At 39.2% G+C, this 20,595-nt stretch overlaps 1 protein-coding gene across 20 annotated transcripts in view; it reads left to right on the forward strand.

The window, feature by feature from the left end:
* The window catches only part of KAT6B (lysine acetyltransferase 6B), a 205,608-nt gene that overhangs the window by 125,141 nt on the left and 59,872 nt on the right, over positions 1-20,595 (forward strand). For 15 of the 20 annotated variants that reach the window (XM_016918652.4, XM_063781903.1, XM_054659705.2 and 12 more), the window contains 3 exons: positions 9,494-9,602; positions 19,185-19,300; positions 19,545-19,626. In XM_016918652.4, the coding sequence (XP_016774141.2) occupies positions 9,494-9,602; positions 19,185-19,300; positions 19,545-19,626 (307 nt within the window). Of the gene's footprint in view, positions 1-9,493; positions 9,603-19,184; positions 19,301-19,544; positions 19,627-20,595 lie in introns of those variants that run through there. The other 5 variants (XM_063781904.1, XM_063781906.1, XM_063781905.1 and 2 more) reach the window with 2 other exon arrangements.

Below are 20,595 nucleotides of genomic sequence, written 5' to 3' on the forward strand. Positions count from 1 at the left end.
TTTAGAGTTAGTGTGTTTCCGAAGACCATATCTGAAGCAGATTGCTGTGAGGGAAAATCCTGAGTGTGCATGATCTCTATCCTAATTAGGAGCAAACTTGATCTGTTGCGACAGACATCAGTTGCATAAGTGGGTTAAGTGGCAAGAAATAAAGTCTAGTTCTTTATTAGGTAAGTGTCAAATAGAGTTCTGAAGTAGCAAACAAAAAAACCTTAGTAACAACAGGAAGCAGTTTTCAGCCTTTGTTGCAGTGCCATCAGTTGTGAAGTTTGTGGACAATAATTCATTACCAGTAATAAGGCACCAAAATTTGTAAAATATTTTTCTTTTAAAAATAGACCATAACAGGCCAGACATGGTAGCTCATTCCTGTAATTCCAGCACCAGCCGAGGCAGGTGGATCACTTGAGCCCAGGTGTTCGAGATCAGCCTGGGCAACATGGTGAAACCTCATCTCTACCAAAAATAAAAAAAAATTAGCCAGTCTCAAAAGCTTGTCTCAAAATAAATATAGATTGAAATGAAAATTAAATTTAAAAAGACTAAACCGATACATAGTCTTGTTATAATTTTGTTAGCATTGCAGTGTATTCATTTTACTTGGCTTCCTTCTTTTTCTTTTTTTTTTTTTAATTTTTAATTTTTGTTTCTTTTGAGACAGAATCTTGCTCTGTTGCCCAGGCTGGAGTGCAGTGGCATGATCTTGGCTTGCTGCAACCTCCCTCTCCCGGGTTCAAGTGATTCTACTGCCTCAGCCTCCAGAGTAGCTGGGACTACAGGTGCGCACCACCATGCCCAGCTCATTTTTGTATTTTTTAAGTAGAGACAGGGTTTCACCATGTTGGCCGGGCTGGTCTGGAACTCTTGGCCTCAAATGATCTGCCTGCCTTGTCCTCCCAAAGTGCTGGGATTATAGGTGTGAGCCACCACGCCCAGCGACCCTTTTTTTTTTTCCTTTTAATAACCTTGTATTCTTTGTAGAGATGGAAAGAAATAGCGGGACTGGGGAGGGGGAGTGCCACCACAACTAGGTGCTGGCAACTGGTCATGCTCCAAATCTGTCTTATATAGTGACTATTACTGACTACATAATCTGTCTTATATAGTGACTATTACAACCTATAGTGACTATTACTAAGCAAGCCCTAATAGTGAATACTGGGCAGATAATTTTCCTCCCAACTGATTTTTAAATTTTGGTCCCGTCTTGTCAGTTTATGCCCAGGGAAGTATATAGCAAACATAAATGTCATTTATTATGTGTGTCAGAGTAAAAAAGGCTTCAGATTAGACAATGGTGGAACCCACCTTGCCATTGATGGTTTCTTTACATGTCATGTTTGTGGTCATTGAGGATATACATGAAAATAAAAGACAGTTGACAATATTTTGGGACCTGTGAATTGGAGAAACCAGTTCCCAACTTCAGAGCAGTTTATTCATTTGTTTATTCATTTATTCAATAGATATACTTTTGAAGCTGGGGCTACAGCAATGAACAGTCTCTGCCATCATGATGGAACTTATGGTTTAGTAAGGGAAACAGACAAATGATATGCAATATTTCAGATAATGATGAGTGCAATGAAGAAAAATAAAGCCAAGGTATGGAGCCAAGCACAGTGGCTCACATCTGTAATCCCAGCACTTTGGGAGGCCGAGGTGGGTGGATTGCTTGAGCTTAGGAGTTCGAGATGGCCTGGGAAATGTTGCGAGACCCCCATCTCTATGAAAAGTTAAAAAATTAGCTGGGTGTGGTAGCGCGCCAGTATAGTCCCAGCTACTTGGGAGGCTGAGGCGGGAGGATCACTTGAGCCCCTGGAGATCGAGGCTGGAGTGAGCTTTGATCACGCCCCCGCTCTCCATCCTGGGTGACAAAGTGAGTGGTGTCTCCTAAAAAAAAAAGGTATGGAGATTCTAGAGTGGTGCCAATGGAGTACAGTTTCAGAGAGGGATGGTCAGGGACAGCCTTTCTGCTGAGGTATATCAAGCTCCAAGTGAAAGGAGGGACAAACCATGGGGAAAGCCAGAGAGTGAAGGGCTTGGCATCAGCAGGCTGGAAGTTCCTCCATCTCACTAGTTAGGTGACCTTAGAGAGGTGGCCTTGTAGCATGGCATTCGTATTTGGGACTTGGGAAAAGCATTGTGGTAAACAGCAAAGCATTACCTAAACTTCACATTTCAGTACAGTGTAACAAGGGAGAGCAAACTAAAGAGACACAGAAGAGTCTTTTTTTTTTTTTAAGATGGAGTTTCATTCTTGTTGCCCAGGCTGGAGTATAATGGCGCGGTCTTGGCTCACTGCAACCTCTGCCTCCCGGGTTCAAGCGATTCTTCTGCCTCAGCCTCCTGAGTAGCTGGGATTACAGGCACCATGCCTGGCTAATTTTTTTTTTTTTTTTTTTTTTTTTTTTTTTGTATTTTTAGTAGAGCCGAGGTTTCACCATGTTGGCCAGGCTGGTCTCGAACTCCTGACCTCAGGTGATCTGCCCACCTCGGCCTCCCAAAGTGTGGGGATTACAAGCGTGAGCCACCGTGCCCAGCCAGTATTCATCTTTGCTTGCTTTTGTAGTATTATTCATTTAAGATTTTGTATTTGTTTATGCTTTTCTTTCTCCAACATCTTTTTCTTTTCATTTAGTTTGAGTTTTCCTTTTATTAAATAGTTGCAGGCCTTTTGGCTCTCAGTGGAGGTATTTTCTACTCTGTTCCTGTACTCCCTGATTAATTCATTCTTTAAAAAAATCCTCTAAGATTAATATTCATCATGGGGGCTCAGAAAATGAAAGTCTTTTATAGAGTAATTCTAAACTCCAGAATAATTCATTTGTTCTGATGTTTATTAAGGACTTGAAGTTGTTTGTTTGCTCTTTCTGTTTTTATAGCCAAATAAAATTTTGCAATACTCATAATAATATTCGAGTAGAACTTTGTAGTTTACAAAATACTTTCCACACTCACTCACATTTGAACTTTAACAACCCGAGAGCTAGACAACACAGACACTATTGTGCACTTTTACAGATGAGGAAACCTGAGGCTTAGAGAGCAGCGTTTAAATCTGGGTCTTTCTGTGGTGCAAATATGAACATATGAATGAAAAATGCTGAACTGTTTTGTTTTTAACACTTGGGATTACTAAAATGGTATGTTTTTTTAAGCAGTCTCATGAAAGATGTAGATGACTTAAGAAGTATGGATCTATAGGGGATTATGGAGAGAGAGGGTTATATGTCCCTGATCATTGTGAACAGATACCATGGAAATGGCTTACAAAACCCCTTTTTGTGTCATTGTCAGGAGGAGGATATGAATCTAAATACTCCTGGCTCTGATTTTGTGCAGGAATTTTCATTCATTTTTGTCCAGTTACTTAGACTAAGGCTAACAAATATATAGTTTCCTTCTGGGCAGAAACAGAAGTAATCACAAAGTAAAATAAAGCTTCTTAAAAATGCATTGTCCTAGATTTAAAGAATATTTCCTTAGAAAAGGCTATCTTATTTTGAGATCAAAGGTCTTGAAGACTCCTAAAATTTCTAAAGTATTATAGAATCAGTAAAAATTAGAACTGGGAAAGGCCTTAGAGATTAACTCTAGAACCATTAAAATATTTGATCTGGAAGGAACCTTTGAAGAGTCCCAGATCCCCAAATTGTGTGAGGTGAAATTGTATACTGTTGTGTCCTCAGCATCCTGATGGGGCCCATCCAGTCTCTCCATGGCCTCTTGATTATAGGGGCCTCTTATTGCCTCAAGAATAATCCATTCCACAAATACTGTATGATTTCACTTATATGCGGTAGCTAGAATAATCAAATGCATAGAGACAGAAAGTAGATGGGTGTTTTCCTGGGCTGGGGGAAGAGAATATGGGAAATTATTGTTTAATGGATACAGAGTTTCAGTTTTGCAAGTTGAAAAGAGTTCTGGAGATAAATGGTGGTAATGGTTGCACAGTATTGTGAACTTACTTAATGCCATTTGAACCACAATTAAAAAAATAAAAACTAAGCAAATGAAGCGGAAAAAAAAAAGAATCCATTCCATTGCTGGACAGCTCTGTTGGAAAGGCTCTCTATGATGACTCCTATTGGTGTAAGTTTTGTACTCTGTAACCACAAGAACAAATCTAACCCTTTCACCTGGATGAAGACACCCAGCGTGTCCACCCCAGTCTCTTAAAGCTAAGTAGCCTTTGTTCCTTTACTAGGTCATAATATTTTGTTTTGTTTTGCTTATACTTGTTTGAATCATGATCAAGATATGGTTCACACACTGTGATTGGCTGATACGCCCTTTAAATGTCTGTTAATCTAGCGATTCTTCTGTATCTATTTTTTGCTCGCCTATTCACTTGGTCTCCTGTTTAATTTGTTGAAGAAACTGGGCCATTTTTTCCCTAGAGTTTTGGTACTAGCATCTCCCCGCTCTATAGATTAACATATTCCTCTGTCCTCTGTATTTCTTCTGAGTCGGTAATGGGCTTGAGAGACCTTGATTTATAAATGTTTGTAGTCCAACTACTGTCATCCTTTGGCATCTGTGGGGGATTGGGTACAGGGCCCCTCCCTCACCCCTCTACCACCACTGATACCAAATTCCATGGATGCTCAAGTCCCTTATGTAAAATGATGCAGTATTTGTGTATAACCTATGTACATTCTCCCATATACTTTAAATCATTTCTAGATTACTTACAATAACTAATACAATATAAATGCTATGTGAATCATTCTATTGTCTAGGGGATAATGAGAAGAAAAAAACATATATGTTCAGTACAGACAAAACCATCCTTTTTCTTTTCAAATATTTTGCATTCATGGTTGGTTGAATCCACGGATATTAATCCCACAGATATAGAGGGCCTACTGAAAATAATGATTCAGTCTAGATCTTTTTTGAGAGTAAAGGGACACAATTTTATTCCCCACCCCAACTTTTTGTTTGGAAAAGTTGTAAAGATGAGGAAAAATTATAGAATGAACACTCATATGCCTTTTACATAGAATAATGTAATGAACACCTATATGCCTTTTACATAGACTCCCCAACTGTTAACATTGTGTCATGTTTACTCTCTCTCGCTCTGTGCACATTAACATACGAACACACTTAGGTTTGTTTTTTTCTGAATCATTGGAGAGTAAGTTACTCTCCAATCATAACACTTTACTCCTAAATTTCAACATAAAGACATCATAACACTTTACTCCTATATTTCAACATATATCTGCTAAAAACGAAGATATTCTCCTACATAATCAGAATTATGTTCACTCAAGAAATTTATATTATATCTAGTTTATATATTGCCTAATTCTGAGTACACATTACTCTAATTATCCCAATAATATCCTTCATAGCTGTGGATATTTTGTAAAAGTCCAGAATCCAACCACGGATCACAGATTATATTTATATTTAGTTTTCATGCCTGTTTAGTCACCTTAATTGGTCCTGCCCCCTGCCTCCCTTCTTTTGAGAAACAGGGTCTTGCTCTGTCACCCAGGCTGGAGTGCAGTGGTGCAATCACGACTCATTGCAGCCTCAACTTCCTCAGCTCAAGCCGTCCTCCCACCTCAACTCCCCAAGTAGCTGGGACCACAGGCATGCGCTACCATGCCTGCCTAATTTTTTTATTTTGTAGAGCTGGGGTCTCCCCGTGTTGCCCAGGTTGGTCCTGCCCTTTTTTGGGTATTATATGACATTTTTTCAAGAGTACAGAAAAGTTGTTACAGAGAATATCCCCCAATTTGGATTTGCCTGATTGTTTCTTTATGATTGGACTCAGGATAAATGTTTCTGGCAAGAATACTATATAGGTGGTGCTCAGTCCTTTAGGATAGGCACTTGGAAGGCACATGATGTCATTTTGTCCCATACTTGTTTATAAAGTGTCCACCAGATTTCTCCATTGTAAAGGTACCTTTTCCCCATGGTAATTAGTACATAATCCATGGTGTTTAGTGGTTACCTTTTTAATAGTTTTAAAAACCATATGCCATTGGTCATGGGAGAAATTGTATGGAATAGGTTATGAACACATTAGTAAAGAGTTATTGCCACTGATGGAAAGATAATTTTAGACATTTGTTATTCTGAGGAATGGAGGGGAGGTAGCAAAGTTAGAAATGGGCTCTCATGAAGACAGACTTGTGTTTGAGTACAGCTCTACACCTGAACCTATGCAACCTTAAAAATGTTACTTAACTTCTTAGATGCTCAATTTCTTTTCTAAAATAGAGATAATACTCATACCGGGCAAGATTGTTAAGATGATTAAATGAGATAGTGCAGGAGCAGCCTGTAGCCTAGCAGCTGCCCCAGGGCCATTGCATGGGAGACAAGGAGATCCTTCCAGAGCACAGTTTGCTGGATGTATTCATCTTTAGACTTATTCATGAGCCTTCCTTCTTGGGATTAGTTTAAAATATTCAGGCATGTTGATGGGAAAATGTGATCAACAGGTTAGGTGCCTTTGTGAAATTTCAAAGAAAGGAATTAAGAATTTGGAGATTTTTGGTATCATTTTCAGACATCTTAAATATAACTTACCTGTAATAGATTTGTATAGAATCAAGTTGCCATTTACTCAGACCTTTTTCTGACTGGAATCCATTTTACTTTATTATAAGGGATTTTTTTAAACACAGTTTATATGTAGTCTGATTGAGAACAGTGAATCATAATAATCCTGTGACCCATTTACATGCGTTACTGTAAAAGTTTCATTTCGTACAAGTGACAATTTTTAAAAGTTAATTAGACTTGGCTACACGGAGGTTAGCAAAAAGTGCTTTGAATTATCAATAATTCAGCAGGGCAGACATTTCTGTATAATGCAGTGGTTTTATAGAGTATTGTGAGATAGTTATCCTTAAAATAAATGGTTGTGAGCATACATCAGCATGGCGGGGTTCGCTTGAATGTAGCGTGAAGTGATAACATCTATGCTTTCTATTATTGGACAGAGCGCGGGACATCAGTCTTTCTGGCCATGAACTACTAGCAACCTTTGTCCTTTGTGTTACCTTTAGTTAAAAACGAAAAATGAGCATGAATGCTGGCTGATGGCCATGTCTCTCTCACAGCTAAAAATTCATCTGGGAAAGAAAAATGGGTTTGGAGATTTGGATTTGTTTCATTGCATGAATGATATGTGACATTCTGTAAATTATTTATCAGTGCAAGGATGACAGCAGTAGCTTGAACATTGTTATATCAAATGAAAGCAGGAATCCCGTTAGTAAGAGGACTGGGTTTTAGCTCAAATCTATCAGGGGAATGTTGTCACTTTAAAGCCAGATTGTTCTTTTAATTGCTATTTAAAGGAACAAAAGTGTTCCCAAGGTACTGCAGTTGAGCAGTTGCAAGTAGTAACTATGGATCCATAATTATGCAGTGCTGATTATCTGGCATTTAAAAAACTGTGGCTAGAGTCAGTGACCAATTTGTTATAGCTTGTCTCTTTTCGTTTTTCTAGTACAGAATGTTTTATAATCTACTTTTTAACCGGGGCTACAGAAATACATTTGCATAGCTACCTCAGAACGTAAAGCCTGTGCATATTATAAGAACAAATTAAGCTGAAAGTAAAGGGAAGATAATGAATGCCCTTGTAAGATGAGATTTGCAGTCGTATTAAACAATTTGTGAATGTTTGGTCATGAGATGGTTTTTTGTTTTTGATGACGTGTTGTCCCAAGGAACTAAGGCATTTGTTGGAATCATTATAACCATTGATTTTTTTTGTTCTTAACTAGCATATATTTCCTTCATGTATTCAGTTAGCAGATATATTTTGAGTGCCTACTATGCACCAGGAAATGCATTAGGCATTTGGGCTAGAGTGGCTGAACAAATGAAGTTTATTCTATGCTGATGTATATTTAGAGAGTTAGACCTAGCAAAATCTTGTTTTTAATTTACGTTGGGTGTTCTTGCTCTGAATTTTTGATTCATGAGATTCAAATATAGAGACATCATAGTAACATTCAGATGGCTAGCAGACAACATGTGTGAAGGCTTGGAATATGCGGTAAAATTACAGTTTTCGTAGTTTTGGCTGTTGAAAATAATGTGACCAGATCTGTAGGCACTGTCAGCTATTCCTATGGATGGGAATACTAGCATTGCTGATAGTAGTAAATAACAATGGAAATACTAAAATGTATGTAGATTTATACATTGTTAAAAGCAATTTTCATACGAGAGTTAAAGGGTGCTAGGGGACTAGACAAATGTTTTGTTGTTTCTTATATAAAGTGGGAATGTCAGGCCGGGCGCGGTGGCTCACGCCTGTAATCCCAGCACTTTGGGAGGCCGAGGCGGGCGGATCATGAGGTCAGAAGATCGAGACCATCCTGACCAACATGGTGAAACCCCATCTCTACTAAAAATATAAAAATTAGCCGGGTTTGGTGGCACGCGCCTGTAGTCCCAGCTACTCAGGAGGCCGAGGCAAGAGAATCACTTGAACCTGGGAGGCAGAAGTTGCAGTGAGCCAAGATCACACCATTGCACTCCAGGCTGGCGACAGAGTGAGACTCTGTCTATAAATAAATAAATAAATAAATAAATAAATAAATAAATAAAGTGGGAATGTCAGAGATTCAAGGTTTATCTTTTTTGTTTGGTATGGTGTGGTTTACTTTTGAAGACCTTCGTGCCACAAAAGCCTTGTTAATAATGACCTTTTCAAGTGTCCCACAGAATCCTGCTCATTCTATTATTCTGTCACCTAAAAACATATAGATATTTTATGTCAAATATTTAGTAGGTGAATAATAGCAATCTGTGCTGCAATATTTAATAAAGTCTTAACAGTCTATACATGATATTCATAGACTATAATGCTGAGCGAATAATTTATTTTAAGCATATAGATAATAGAAACAATTGAGATGTCCAATGAATCCTTAATTATGTTCATTTCAGGCAAGCTATATAATATATAAAGGTATTAGATTTCACTGGTTTAATAAAAATGACTTCTGAGTCATACATTATGCTGAAATGTATTCAGGTAGTACTTTAGTGTCAAATAATTTAAGAGATTTATCCCAGCACTTTGGGAAGCTGAGGCAGGTGGATTATGAGGTCAGGAGATCGAGACCATCCTGGCCAACCTGGTGAAACCCCATCTCTACTAAAATACAAAAAATTAGCCAGGCATAGTGGCGCGCATCTGTAATCCCAGATACTCGGGAGGCTGAGGCAGGGGAATCGCTTGAACCCGGGAGGTGGAGGTTGCAATGAGCCGAGATTGTGCCACTGCACTACAACCTGGCGACAGACGAGACTCCGTCTCAAAAATAATATAAGAGTTTTTTTACTAGCAGAAAGTATTTATTTAAATACATTATTTAGCAGTTTTTCTTTGTTAAAGAAGAAGCTTTAAGTGAAAAATGTAAGAAGCTTTTGATTTTAATGTTTTTAATTTTGAAATGGAAAAGTGACAGTATTTTTTATTTTAATTTTGTCATAGCCCCGTGCTGATCCCATTCCAATATGTAGCTTCTGTTTGGGGACTAAAGAATCAAATCGTGAAAAGAAACCAGAAGAACTCCTCTCTTGTGCAGATTGTGGCAGTAGTGGTAAGTTGTGTTTTTCCTATGTGTTGTACAATGACTTCCCATTATCATAGCTTCATGCTATTTGTCTCTCTATTAAAACTGTATTGTTATTTAAGGCAGTTATATGGTAATAGCATAGGCTTTAAATTTTAAAAGAAAAAGTAAGGAATAGAGAAAAAAGCGTGAGTATGTTAGTACTGACATATGGATATTATATATGCTTATATAATACTATACATATTTATGATTAAGCTTTTATTTTATACCAGCATTGGTAATTCAGTGTGGAGATGTCTGCATTATAGGTAAATTCCATGTAGAGAATTCTAAGCTTTCAAGCTGAGTACAACCCCATCTTTAAAAATTAATAGCAAAAAATAAGTAAAAATTAAGCTTTTTCTGTTAATCTTCAAATTTTTTTCCCCAGACTACCCAAACTTTTTTCTCCAAAGTCTTGTTTTAAAATTCATGACTATTTCTCTAGTTATAGTAATCTCTAAAAAAAAAAACAAAAACAAAAATCGACAGAACACCATAGCTAATTCTTGTTTGGGAAGTCTTGAGATATACTGGCTAGGAGCAAACTCAAGAGCCAGCCATAGCCCAGTTCCTCTACCTTGAGTTAGTTACTTGATCATTCTGAGCCCCTGTTTCCTCATTAGAAAATTAGAGATAATGGCAGCACCATCCTCTTGGGTTTTATGGGAATGAAATGTGAGGGCACAAGTAAACAGCCTGGCACAAGGTCTGCAGAACTATGGTAAGTGTACTACAAATGTCAGCAGTGTTATGGTTTAGCATGTTTGATATTGTTATCCTTGATTGCTGCACGTAATTTAAAATCTTATCATCACTTATGACAGCTGCTTGATGGTTGGATAGAAGAAATGTTTCATGCTGAGGAATGACAGTGTTGTGTAATGATTCTTATTCCTTATATGAAGGTTTAACGTGATAGGCCCTTTGTGGTTCAGCAGCTTTCAGGTGCTGACTAGAAGGGAGAGCCTTGGAAATAAGACATTTCAAACCCTGCTTGAAAAATGCATTCTGACAGTCTTTTTGATGGGCTTTACAGATTCATTAAAATTCTTTTACCTGGCCATGGCATCATGGATAGTGACAAAAGGGCATGGAAACATTATCTGTACGTTCAGTTTAATACATTTCAGCCCCACGATATCCCTGTTTTATGCTGGTGAGGTAGTGCCTCACTCATCAGTTCTGACTCTGTCGTTATCTTTTGGGTTTTCTCATGAGGCTCATTCTGAATGAATTATTCTTTTGTGTAACTGCCTGATCAATTTAGTGGTGTTCACTTGTCTAGGGTTTACCCTTTGTGGCTTTTAAGGTGGTACTTTAAAAACACCCTTCCCTGTTTTTATTTCTTTAGGATCTATTTGTCTGGGTGCCTAGACAGATTAAAGACGTACTTAAATGTGGGAAGAAAAGTTCCCTTCATATATTTCCTTACCTCTGGTGATACACTTACTTGAGTTGATAAGAAGTTCGAGATCATTATCTTCTAGATCATAACTTCAAGGCCTCCTTCACAGGGTATAAAGGTGTAATTCTAAACAGGTAGATCTTAGATTTTCTGATGTAATCAATCTCCCTTTGTCTTTCCCGGATTGAAGACCTGCCAGAGGGGAGGTTGATCTCCTTTATGTTTGAGGTCACTGAAAATTTCTTTCCCCTGGTGTTTCTTACTTTTCGCTCAGACTTTTTCAGGGTAAAGCCAGGGGTGTTTAGGTACAGTGTTATGTTTTCTCTGTTCAAAAATATCCTCTTGTTTTCTCTTTTAACAAATGGAGAATAATGACTTGAGGATACTGTCCAGAGGGTTTATGTGGCTGGTGTGGTTTTGTGAGCCAGTCTTCAAGTGGAGAGAGCCAGAGGCTTTGGGGCCAAGGTATGGGTCATGGCAGAAATTCAAGCCCTGGGGTCACCATGTCTCTTTGTTGGGGATAGAGGATGCCTCAGAGTGCTTCTCTGGACTCTGCAATGGGATCCGGCTCTAGTGTTGAAGTTCACTTAATCTTCCCTTGAGTGTGCTGTGCCAGCCTGGATTTGGCTGCTTTAGTCAAAAAAACTATTGTTCCTAACGCAGGGAAATGCTTTGTACATATTTATTCATCTGATAAATCAGAAGAATAGACTTTGTTGTTTTTTCCTCTTTAAATTGAAGGGTCAAAATAAAATATAGTTCATTTTAGGGAGTTTGGGGGTTCTTGTGGTTCTAAGGCTCTGTTTTGACACCTTGGTAATTCTAAGGAAAAAAGAAAACAATAGGCCAGCATACCTCAATAGTGTCCTCAAATAATGGCGGGAGCCCTGTTGTCACAGTTCAGCATTTCAAGTGGGAATTACAGATTAGTTGGGACTCCTAGTTGACCTTATGGAAATGGCTGCCTTCTCACTCTCAGAAGAGTCTATTGGTTCTGGGATTGAATTGAGACTGTTCATAATGTTCAAAGGGATCCCAAAATGTAAGTTGTTTATGTGAAAAAATACCCATAGCAGCATAAAACCAGAAAAAGGAAATATAGATGGCAGCCTGTGGGGAGGATCATTCTTAAATGTGTTTCCCATATGTGCCTGATGCTTTTCAGTCGTCCCTATCTGAAGTACCATTCATATGATGTCACATTTAGACTCCGCTTAGATTTCATAGATGAGAGTAATAAATGTATCCTTCTGCTTACATCATAAAGTAAAGCCAATTAGAAATTTATCTGTTTTTAAAGGGGCTCGATGCTTTAAATGGGCAGTATTTTTCTTTAACAGCTTTTTTTTTCTACTAAAAATTCTTTAAAAAAAAAAATCATTCAAGTTTATATGTAGTAAAAACGTGAGGTGAGGTATGTAGTGCCCGGAGCTCTGAATGTGGTGTCCCTAGCCTGGGTTCCAGTTCTCTTCCGCCACTTGCTGGGTGTGTAACTTTGGTTTTCCTCATCTGTGGGGTGTAAAGGAGAATGTCTGCACCCTCCATCCACAGAGCTATTGTGGGATCCAGTGAGAAAATGATAGGAAGATGATCAGTAACTGTAAAACATGAGACAAATGTGAAGGATTATTCCAGCCACTAATATGAATGTGGGAATCATCAGATAGTCTAGGTCTGTGGAAGTGTTAGAAATGATTTTACTTGACTTTCATGGATCAGCCTACTTTGAAATTAACACTGTTATATTCTCTTTGCCTCATTAAGACCAAATTATCTTTAATTAGCTTCACATAAGTATTAGATATTATACCAAATGAAATTTTGTGTCTGCTGCTCAGATTGCTGGGTGGTTAAATCTTACTTACAGATGAGTTGTGTGCATGTGTGTTTTCAAATTAGCAAATCTAAGATAAGTGTACAGTTCAAAATTACAGCATCATTCTAAGTGGAAGCTCATTGAAACGGGAGACAGAAGAAAGGCTGCTGTGATGCAGCTGGGTGAGTGAGAGAAATCCCTTTTGTACAATAAAGGGAGCAAGAGCCGTGGAGTAGAATATCAGTGCACCCTTGGGAGACCTGAAGTCTTTCCTGGGTTTGTCTTTATTTGTGTGTTAACCCTGAACAAAATTTGCATGCTCATGGAGGGAACTGGTAGGGGCAGTGTATGGATATATGGACATATAAAAATATTTTAAAAGACCACTAGTTTCTTAAGGTCACCCCAGGAGTTGGTTGCTTAGTCATCCAGTTTCACATTGACTAGATGCAGATTGAATCATTAGGTTGGAAAGAAGACTCTTGACTAGAAAGAAACCTAAAGATATGATCCAAAGAAGAAAAGAGGCCAGGCGCTGTGGCTCACGCCTGTAGTCCCAGCACTTTGGGAGGCCAAGGCAGGTGGATCACCTGAGGTCAGTAGTTCAAGACCAGCCTGGCCAACATGGTGAAACCCCATCCCTACTAAAAAAAGGAAAAAAAAAAAATTAGCCGGGCATGGTAGCGCATCCTGTAATCCCAGCTACTCGGAAGGCTGAGGCAGGAGAATGGCTTGAAGCCGGGAGGCGGAGGTTGAGGTGAGCCGAGATTGCACCACTGCACTCTAGCCTGGGTGACAAGAGTGAAACTCTGTCTCAAAAAATAAAAATAAAAAAACAAAGCAGAAAAGATGGAGGGTTGGGGGAAAGAAGGTGAGCCCCATCCCTGCAAAAGCCCAAAGCATGATTGACCATCCAAAGGGATGTAACTTCACTAAAACTGTGCTTGTCTGGGTAATAGTGACCTCTTTGTAGCAAAATCTAATGATCGTTTTTAAGTGTTTATCAAAATCTAATTGGTATCTTTTAATCCACACCAAATAATTTCTCTTAGTCATATTTGATCTTGTAGAGAATCTTTTTTCTTGAAGTGTTCTTTTCCTTTGGCCCCTGTGACACCATATTATCTGTGTTTTTTCTCTACCACTTCTTTCCACATATTTTTGTTAGCCCCTTGGTCCTCTCTCCATTCCCTAAATGTTTCTTCAGATGTCTGTCGTGGCCCTGTGTTTGTTACTTTGCCTTGTAGCTTCTACTGAGCTTCTGACCCTAGATACAAATAACTATAGAGCTTTTCCAACGAGTCTACCCCCAAGGCACCTCAAAGTTAATATCCAGAACAGCTCATCAACCTTGCACTGCTTCCTCCACCCAAAACAACAGCCACAACAATAACAACAGAAATCCCAGCAAACAAACAGTATCCCACCTCTCCTGGAGGATTTCCTACATTCAGCAAATGGCACACCATTCGCTACTCACTCAGTTACACAAACTAGACATTTGGAGCCATCCTCTGTCCTATTCTTTCACACCAAGGAATCACCAAAAACACATTGATTCTAAATCATAATATGTATCTTGAATGCTAAATTTATCGATGCATCCCCACTAGCCAGCCCCACTCAGATCTGCTATTATAATGACCTCAATCTAGGCTTCACCCTTTTTCCTCCAATCCATTTTCCATACTATAGCCTAAGTTACCTTTTTAAATTATAAATCTGATCACATAATTTCATAAGTGGCTATCAGTTGCTCTTAGGAGAAATCCATATTCTTTAATATAGCCCCCAAAAACTTCTGGATTGGGCTCTGGTTTAACCCCATCTTACATCACTATTCTGTTCACATTCTGCACATTGGTTACATTGAACAACTTCTCTCTCCTTGGATATACCTCATTCATCTCTCCCTCTGTTCATGCCATCTTCCCTGCTCTTCCCCTCTTCTGGTCCCATCCAATCACACTCATCTTTTGGGTCTCTTTTTTAGGGAGGCCTTTCTCTAACTTCCTGCTAGATTCTCCCATATCCCTAAGCCACCCCATTGTAAGGCATTAATGCTCATTCTTGTTTAATGTTTGTCTTTCCTGCTGGGCTATGTGATCTGGAAGGGTGGGAACCATGCCTCTCCTTTTCCTCACTGTATCCAGTGCTCATTAAATATTAGTTGAAGGAAGGAGAGATGGACAGATAGATGGTCAGATAGCCAGTCTGAGGGGCTTAGTGTCTGAGTCGTTATTAGTTTTCCATTGCTACTGGAATAAATTACTACAGACTTAGTGGCTTAAAAACAACACATTTTTAATCTTATAGTTGTAGGTTGGAAGTCCATCATGGGTCTCACCAGATTAAAATCGGGGTATCAGCAGGGCTGGCTCCTCTCTGGAGACTTTAAGTGAGGATCCATGTTCTTTTTTTTTTTTTTTGAGATGGAGTCTCACTCTGATGCCCAGGCTGGAGTGCAGTGGCGTGATCTCGGTTCACTGCAAGCTCCGCCTCCCGGGTTCACGCCATTCTTCCACCTCAGCCTCCCGAGTAGCTGGGACTACAGGCGCCCGCCACCACGCCCGGCCAATTTTCTGTATTTTTTTTTTTTTTAGTAGAGACGGGGTTTCACCATGTTAGCCAGGATGATCTTGATCTCCTGACCTCGTGATCCACCCGCCTCAGCCTCCCAAAGTTCTGGGAAGGAGAGGATCCATGTTCTTATCCATCTGGGTTATTGACAGAATTCAATTCCTTGTGTTGACAGGACCGAGATCCTGGTTTTCTTGCTGTCAGGTGAAGGTCATGGCCAGGTTCTACAGGCCACCCACATTCCCCGGCTTGCAGCCCCCTCCCCATCTTGAAAGCCTGTGATAGCAGGTGGAGTCTCTCTCATGCTTTGAACCCTTCCTCCTCCTTTTCCCATTTCATTTCTAACCAAGTCCGTAAAAGGTTCTCTGCTTTTAAGGATTAATGTGATTAGATCAATCATGCCCACTCAGATAATCCAGGATAAACTCCCCATCTCTAGGTCTGTACCCCTAGTCACTTCTGCAGAGTTCTTTTTGCTACAACAGGTATAGTATGTTTACAGGTTATGGGAATTAGAGCACAGATGGCTGGGGCGCTGCTGTTGTGCTTACTACAGAGCCTGTGTTTTTTCTTCCTCAGTACTTTCTCCAAAAAGCTTTTCCACTGGTTTGTAGTTCCGTTGGTGCTTGTTTAATTTTAAATAGTATTCCTTTGGTTTTGCTAGATAAAACTATTGTAAGCTACTAGTACTTGACAATGTATTTGTGTAAAATTGAATGAGTGAATGAATATGTATTATGGCTCTCAAATCTGATAAATTGCAAAATACAATAGTAAAACAAACTCCAGAAAGACAAAGCACCATGAAATGTGTCAACAGAGAGAACAAGAATTTTAGAGGAAATTAGCTGGACATGGTGGGGCGTGTCAGTAGTCCCAGCACTTTGGGAGGCCAAGGCTGGTGGATTCTTGAGGCCAGGAATTCAAGACCAGCCTGGCCAACATGGCAAAACCCCATCTCTACCAAAAAAATACAAAACAATTAGCTGGGCTTGGTGATGCGTGCCTGTAGTCCCAGCTACTCGAGAGGCTGAGGTGACAGAACTGCTTGAGTCTGGAAGGCTAAGGTTGCAGTGAGCCGTGATCTTGCCACCGCACTCCAGCCTGGGCAACAGAGTAAGACCCTGTCTCAAAAATAAAAAAATAGGCTGGGCGCTGTGGCTCACACCTGTAATCCCAGCACTTTGGGAGGCTGAGGCAGGTGGATCACAAGGTCAGGAGATCAAGACCATCCTGGCTAACACAGTGAAACCCTGTCTGTACTAAAAATACAAAAACAAAATTAGCCAGGCGTAGTGGCGGGCGCCTCTAGTCCCAGCTACTAAGGAGGCTGAGGCGGGAGAATGTCGTGAACCTGGGAGGTGGAGCTTGCAGTGAGCCAAGATGACGCCACTGCACTCCAGCCTGGGCAACAGAGCGAGACTCTGTCTCAAAAAAAAAAAAAAAAAAATTAAAGTGTTAGAGGAAATTGTTGAGTTTATGAAATCGCTAAACCAGAGGTAAGGAATTACTTGATCAGTAGCATTGCTTCCCTTTATCTCATTACTATAGATTGTGCAGTAGTATATCAAGACACGTTACGGTCTTTTGTGTTATTTTAAAGTTGGCCATGAGAAAATAAAATGGAAATATTTCTTCATCCCTCAGCATCCTTTACAGAATCATAGAAATTTAGAACTGTAAGGGATCTATGGCCAATTCTCTTGAGCTAAATAAAGGTAAGATTGCTGCCTAAAGGAAAGATAGGCTGAAGATTTTAGAATTTGATAGGGTAGCTTAAATAGTAGTAGTTGAGATACAGTATTGCTTAAAGTGAGAGAAACCATTAAGAGAAAGAATATTCCTTGCCCCTGATTGAAAATGGCTGAAATCCACTAATTTTCAAACTGCATAATTATTAAAAAGTCTGTCTTTCATAAGATACCTGTGAGAATAAATAGTAAGCTGTAATATGATGTGAATTACCTTAGTTACTGAATATTAAGTCACAAAGTACAAAAGCAGATTTGAATGTAGAGAAAAATTCAGTGCGTGAAATTGAGGTCATATGTGCCCATGATATATGCCTTACAGGAAGTAATAAAAAAGAGGGGGGAAGTAAGTGGTATACTTTTAAGCTGATGGGACCCATTTTAAGGGTGGAATTTAAATTGCTGTTCTTTAAAAGTTAAGTTTTTACCCCCCTCACTATATAAGGGGATAGAGGGGAGGGCTCTGATCAAAGTAGACCCCTCCCCTCCCCGCTTCAGTGTGCTTCTTAGAAGTCGACAAGCAAGCTGTCTTTGTTTGCCGTTCCTGAGCAGAAAGAGGAGATTGATACCATTTTTATCTATTCAGACTTTTTCCTTGCATTCATTTGAATGAGAGAAGCCTCGTAAAAGAACAGTGTCACAGGTTAAATGCATCTGCCCGGGTGTCTCTCCTGCCTGAGGTCATAATCCTGTGACAATATTTTATTTTCTCAACATCTTAAATACAGATGTTTAGAGTTTTTTTTTTTAACTCAGGAATAGTGTGCTTTTATTAACGGTATTGGTGATTGATTTTGAATGTTTTTACTTCAAAAAGCCAAATCTCCTGGTGGGTGGAATTTTATGAAGCACCTGTTAAGTTTTAGGGAGGAGGACCTTTTTGGCAGCAATCCAAAATACATATTTAAACAATGAGCCTGCCAAAGTCAGGAAATTATAAAACAGTTTTGAAATTGCAGAATCTGCTTTTTTTTATTACCCCTCAGGTTTCCTTTGCAGCTTGGTTGTAAGTTCTTTCACATGGGATTTACTAATGTTCTTACTATTTAAAGACCAGGTTTAAAAAAATAAAATCAAGTTTGGAGATCTCTTCGGGTTTATGTGATAAAAGACCATTAGATTTTAAACTGTACAACCTTCCAAAGAATCTAGGCTCACGCTCCCCACACCTCTTGGAGGAATCTATTACACACTGGCTCATGGCTGGCTCCTTTGAATGGCATTGCCCCTCAGGGTCTCCAGTTTTCCTCTGTGAAGTGAGCAGTAAGACCTGGTGTGTGGAGCGCTGCTAGGTGAAAAGTGTGCCCCAAACAGGAAAATGGGGGAACCTGCTGAGGCCACACTTCTTGGTGGGTCCTGTTTAACCTGGATCTCTCAGCTTCTTAACTCTGTCTCTCAAATTCACTGTTTTCTGCTCCTGCTTCCAGAGTTTAAACTCAGTGACCCAGGGGCAAGATGGCAATGGAATATCCTCTGTCTAGCCCAGCAATGGGATGTTCTTTGTGTGCTATTGGATTTGGGTGAGGGAGGGCATCTGTAGTTATGTTAAGCAGCCTCAATTTTTTATTTAGTTATCTGTTGAGTTTTATGATTTCATCACACACAGAGAGCAGGAATTGTTTGAACTTTGGCAACTCCCCTCAGTGTGTGGCAAACCAGGACCCCCTGGGTAGATGGTGGTTGATGAAGACGGCAAGTACAGGTGCAGGAGTAAGAACGCCTGAGCCTGTGTTATCTTCAAGTTCTCAAAGGCTTCAGATTGGAATTGGTATAAATTAAGTTCTCTTAGGGAAAACATTCGTACAGTCATTTTGTTACACACAGGGAAAGAAGGCAAGGGGAAAAGGCAGAAAGGAAAATCTGTAATTCGGATTCTCTGATCTGTTGGCATTTTCAAGTTCCTAAGGTTCATTGGCTAGCCTCATCAGCTATCTATTAAATATTAGGGAATGGGAGTTTAAAAAAGTCAAAGGCACCATTCCCATCAAGCAATTTGCTTTTTATTCTCATAGGACACCCATCCTGTTTGAAATTTTGTCCTGAATTAACAACAAATGTAAAGGCCTTAAGGTGGCAGTGCATCGAATGCAAGACATGCAGTGCCTGTAGAGTCCAAGGCAGAAATGCTGTAAGTATGGCTCCCGTAATCCGCCTCCAGGTAACTCGCTAATTTCCAGTGTTAAGGTGTTTTCATTTTTATAGAGTATGGCTACTTTCTTTCTAAAGTTTTAAATACACATGATGTCAAACTGCAACCAGGATCTTGGTGCACTTTCCTTATATTGTATTAATGTTAATCCAGTAACAAAAGAATTTTTGGCCTTTTACAGTTGGTTTCAGTCTCAATTAGTCTCTAATATGTTATATTACAGGATAATATGCTTTTTTGTGATTCCTGTGATAGAGGATTTCATATGGAATGCTGTGACCCACCACTTTCCAGAATGCCAAAAGGTGAACTTCTAAACTGTACTAAAAATGTATTTTATTACATATTGGTTAGCTTTGTCCTGAGGTCTGACAGCTCAGAGGTATACAGGTTCTTTAAGCATTTTTTTCATCCCTCCCACCTTCCCTATACTTCTGAGTTTAGCACAGGTTGTGAATAGAGGAGTATAAAAGCATAGAAAAAAATACATATATATATGTGTATATATATACATATATATAAAATAAAGGCTCTAATTCAGACCCAGGGATGAAAAGACCATCTCTCTCTCCAAACCATTCCCCTATTAGAATAAGATTAGATTATTAAGGTCAAAAGTTTAGAACACTTTCCATATTATTCAGCACAGTGTTAAGAGCTTAACAAATTTTATATTTTTGAGGATGATAGTGACTCCAAAGTCCTACAACAGGAAGCCATCACCATTTTCTTGGCCATTAGTTGATATTTTGAACACGAGCATCTGAATGATCTTATAGCTGATTGTGTCTGATGGAATGTGGATTTTCTTCTGTTTATTGTGTAAATCAGCTAAGCTCAGCCTTTTCCCCTCATTTTGCAATATATTAAACATTTAAAAATAACTTTGCCTTTTTATTATAAAATCCATAATTTACATTGTGGAAGATTTAAAAAGTACAGATAGACAAAAAAGGAATAAAAATAAAAATGAATTGGAAATTTCCTTCTCTGCCTTCACATACCCTTTGAAGGGAAATGGAACATTCTGTACATGTTTTTGTAATGTACTTTTTCCTCCCTCTTAATAGATTATAAGCATCCCCTACATCATTAAATATTCTCCTAAACATAGTTTTTAAGAAGTATGTAGAACTCCATAGTATAGAGCAGGGATTACAAACCTGGCAACTATGGGTCACAGATATGCTTTGTTGGCACAATATTTTTACAAGTTTGAATTTGAGTCCTCTGGGTGGTGCGTGCGTGCTCCAGTTTGCCACAATCTCACTACT

This window comes from Pan troglodytes, chromosome 8 (genome assembly GCF_028858775.2).
Source record: "Pan troglodytes isolate AG18354 chromosome 8, NHGRI_mPanTro3-v2.0_pri, whole genome shotgun sequence".
Taxonomy (NCBI): domain Eukaryota; kingdom Metazoa; phylum Chordata; class Mammalia; order Primates; family Hominidae; genus Pan; species Pan troglodytes.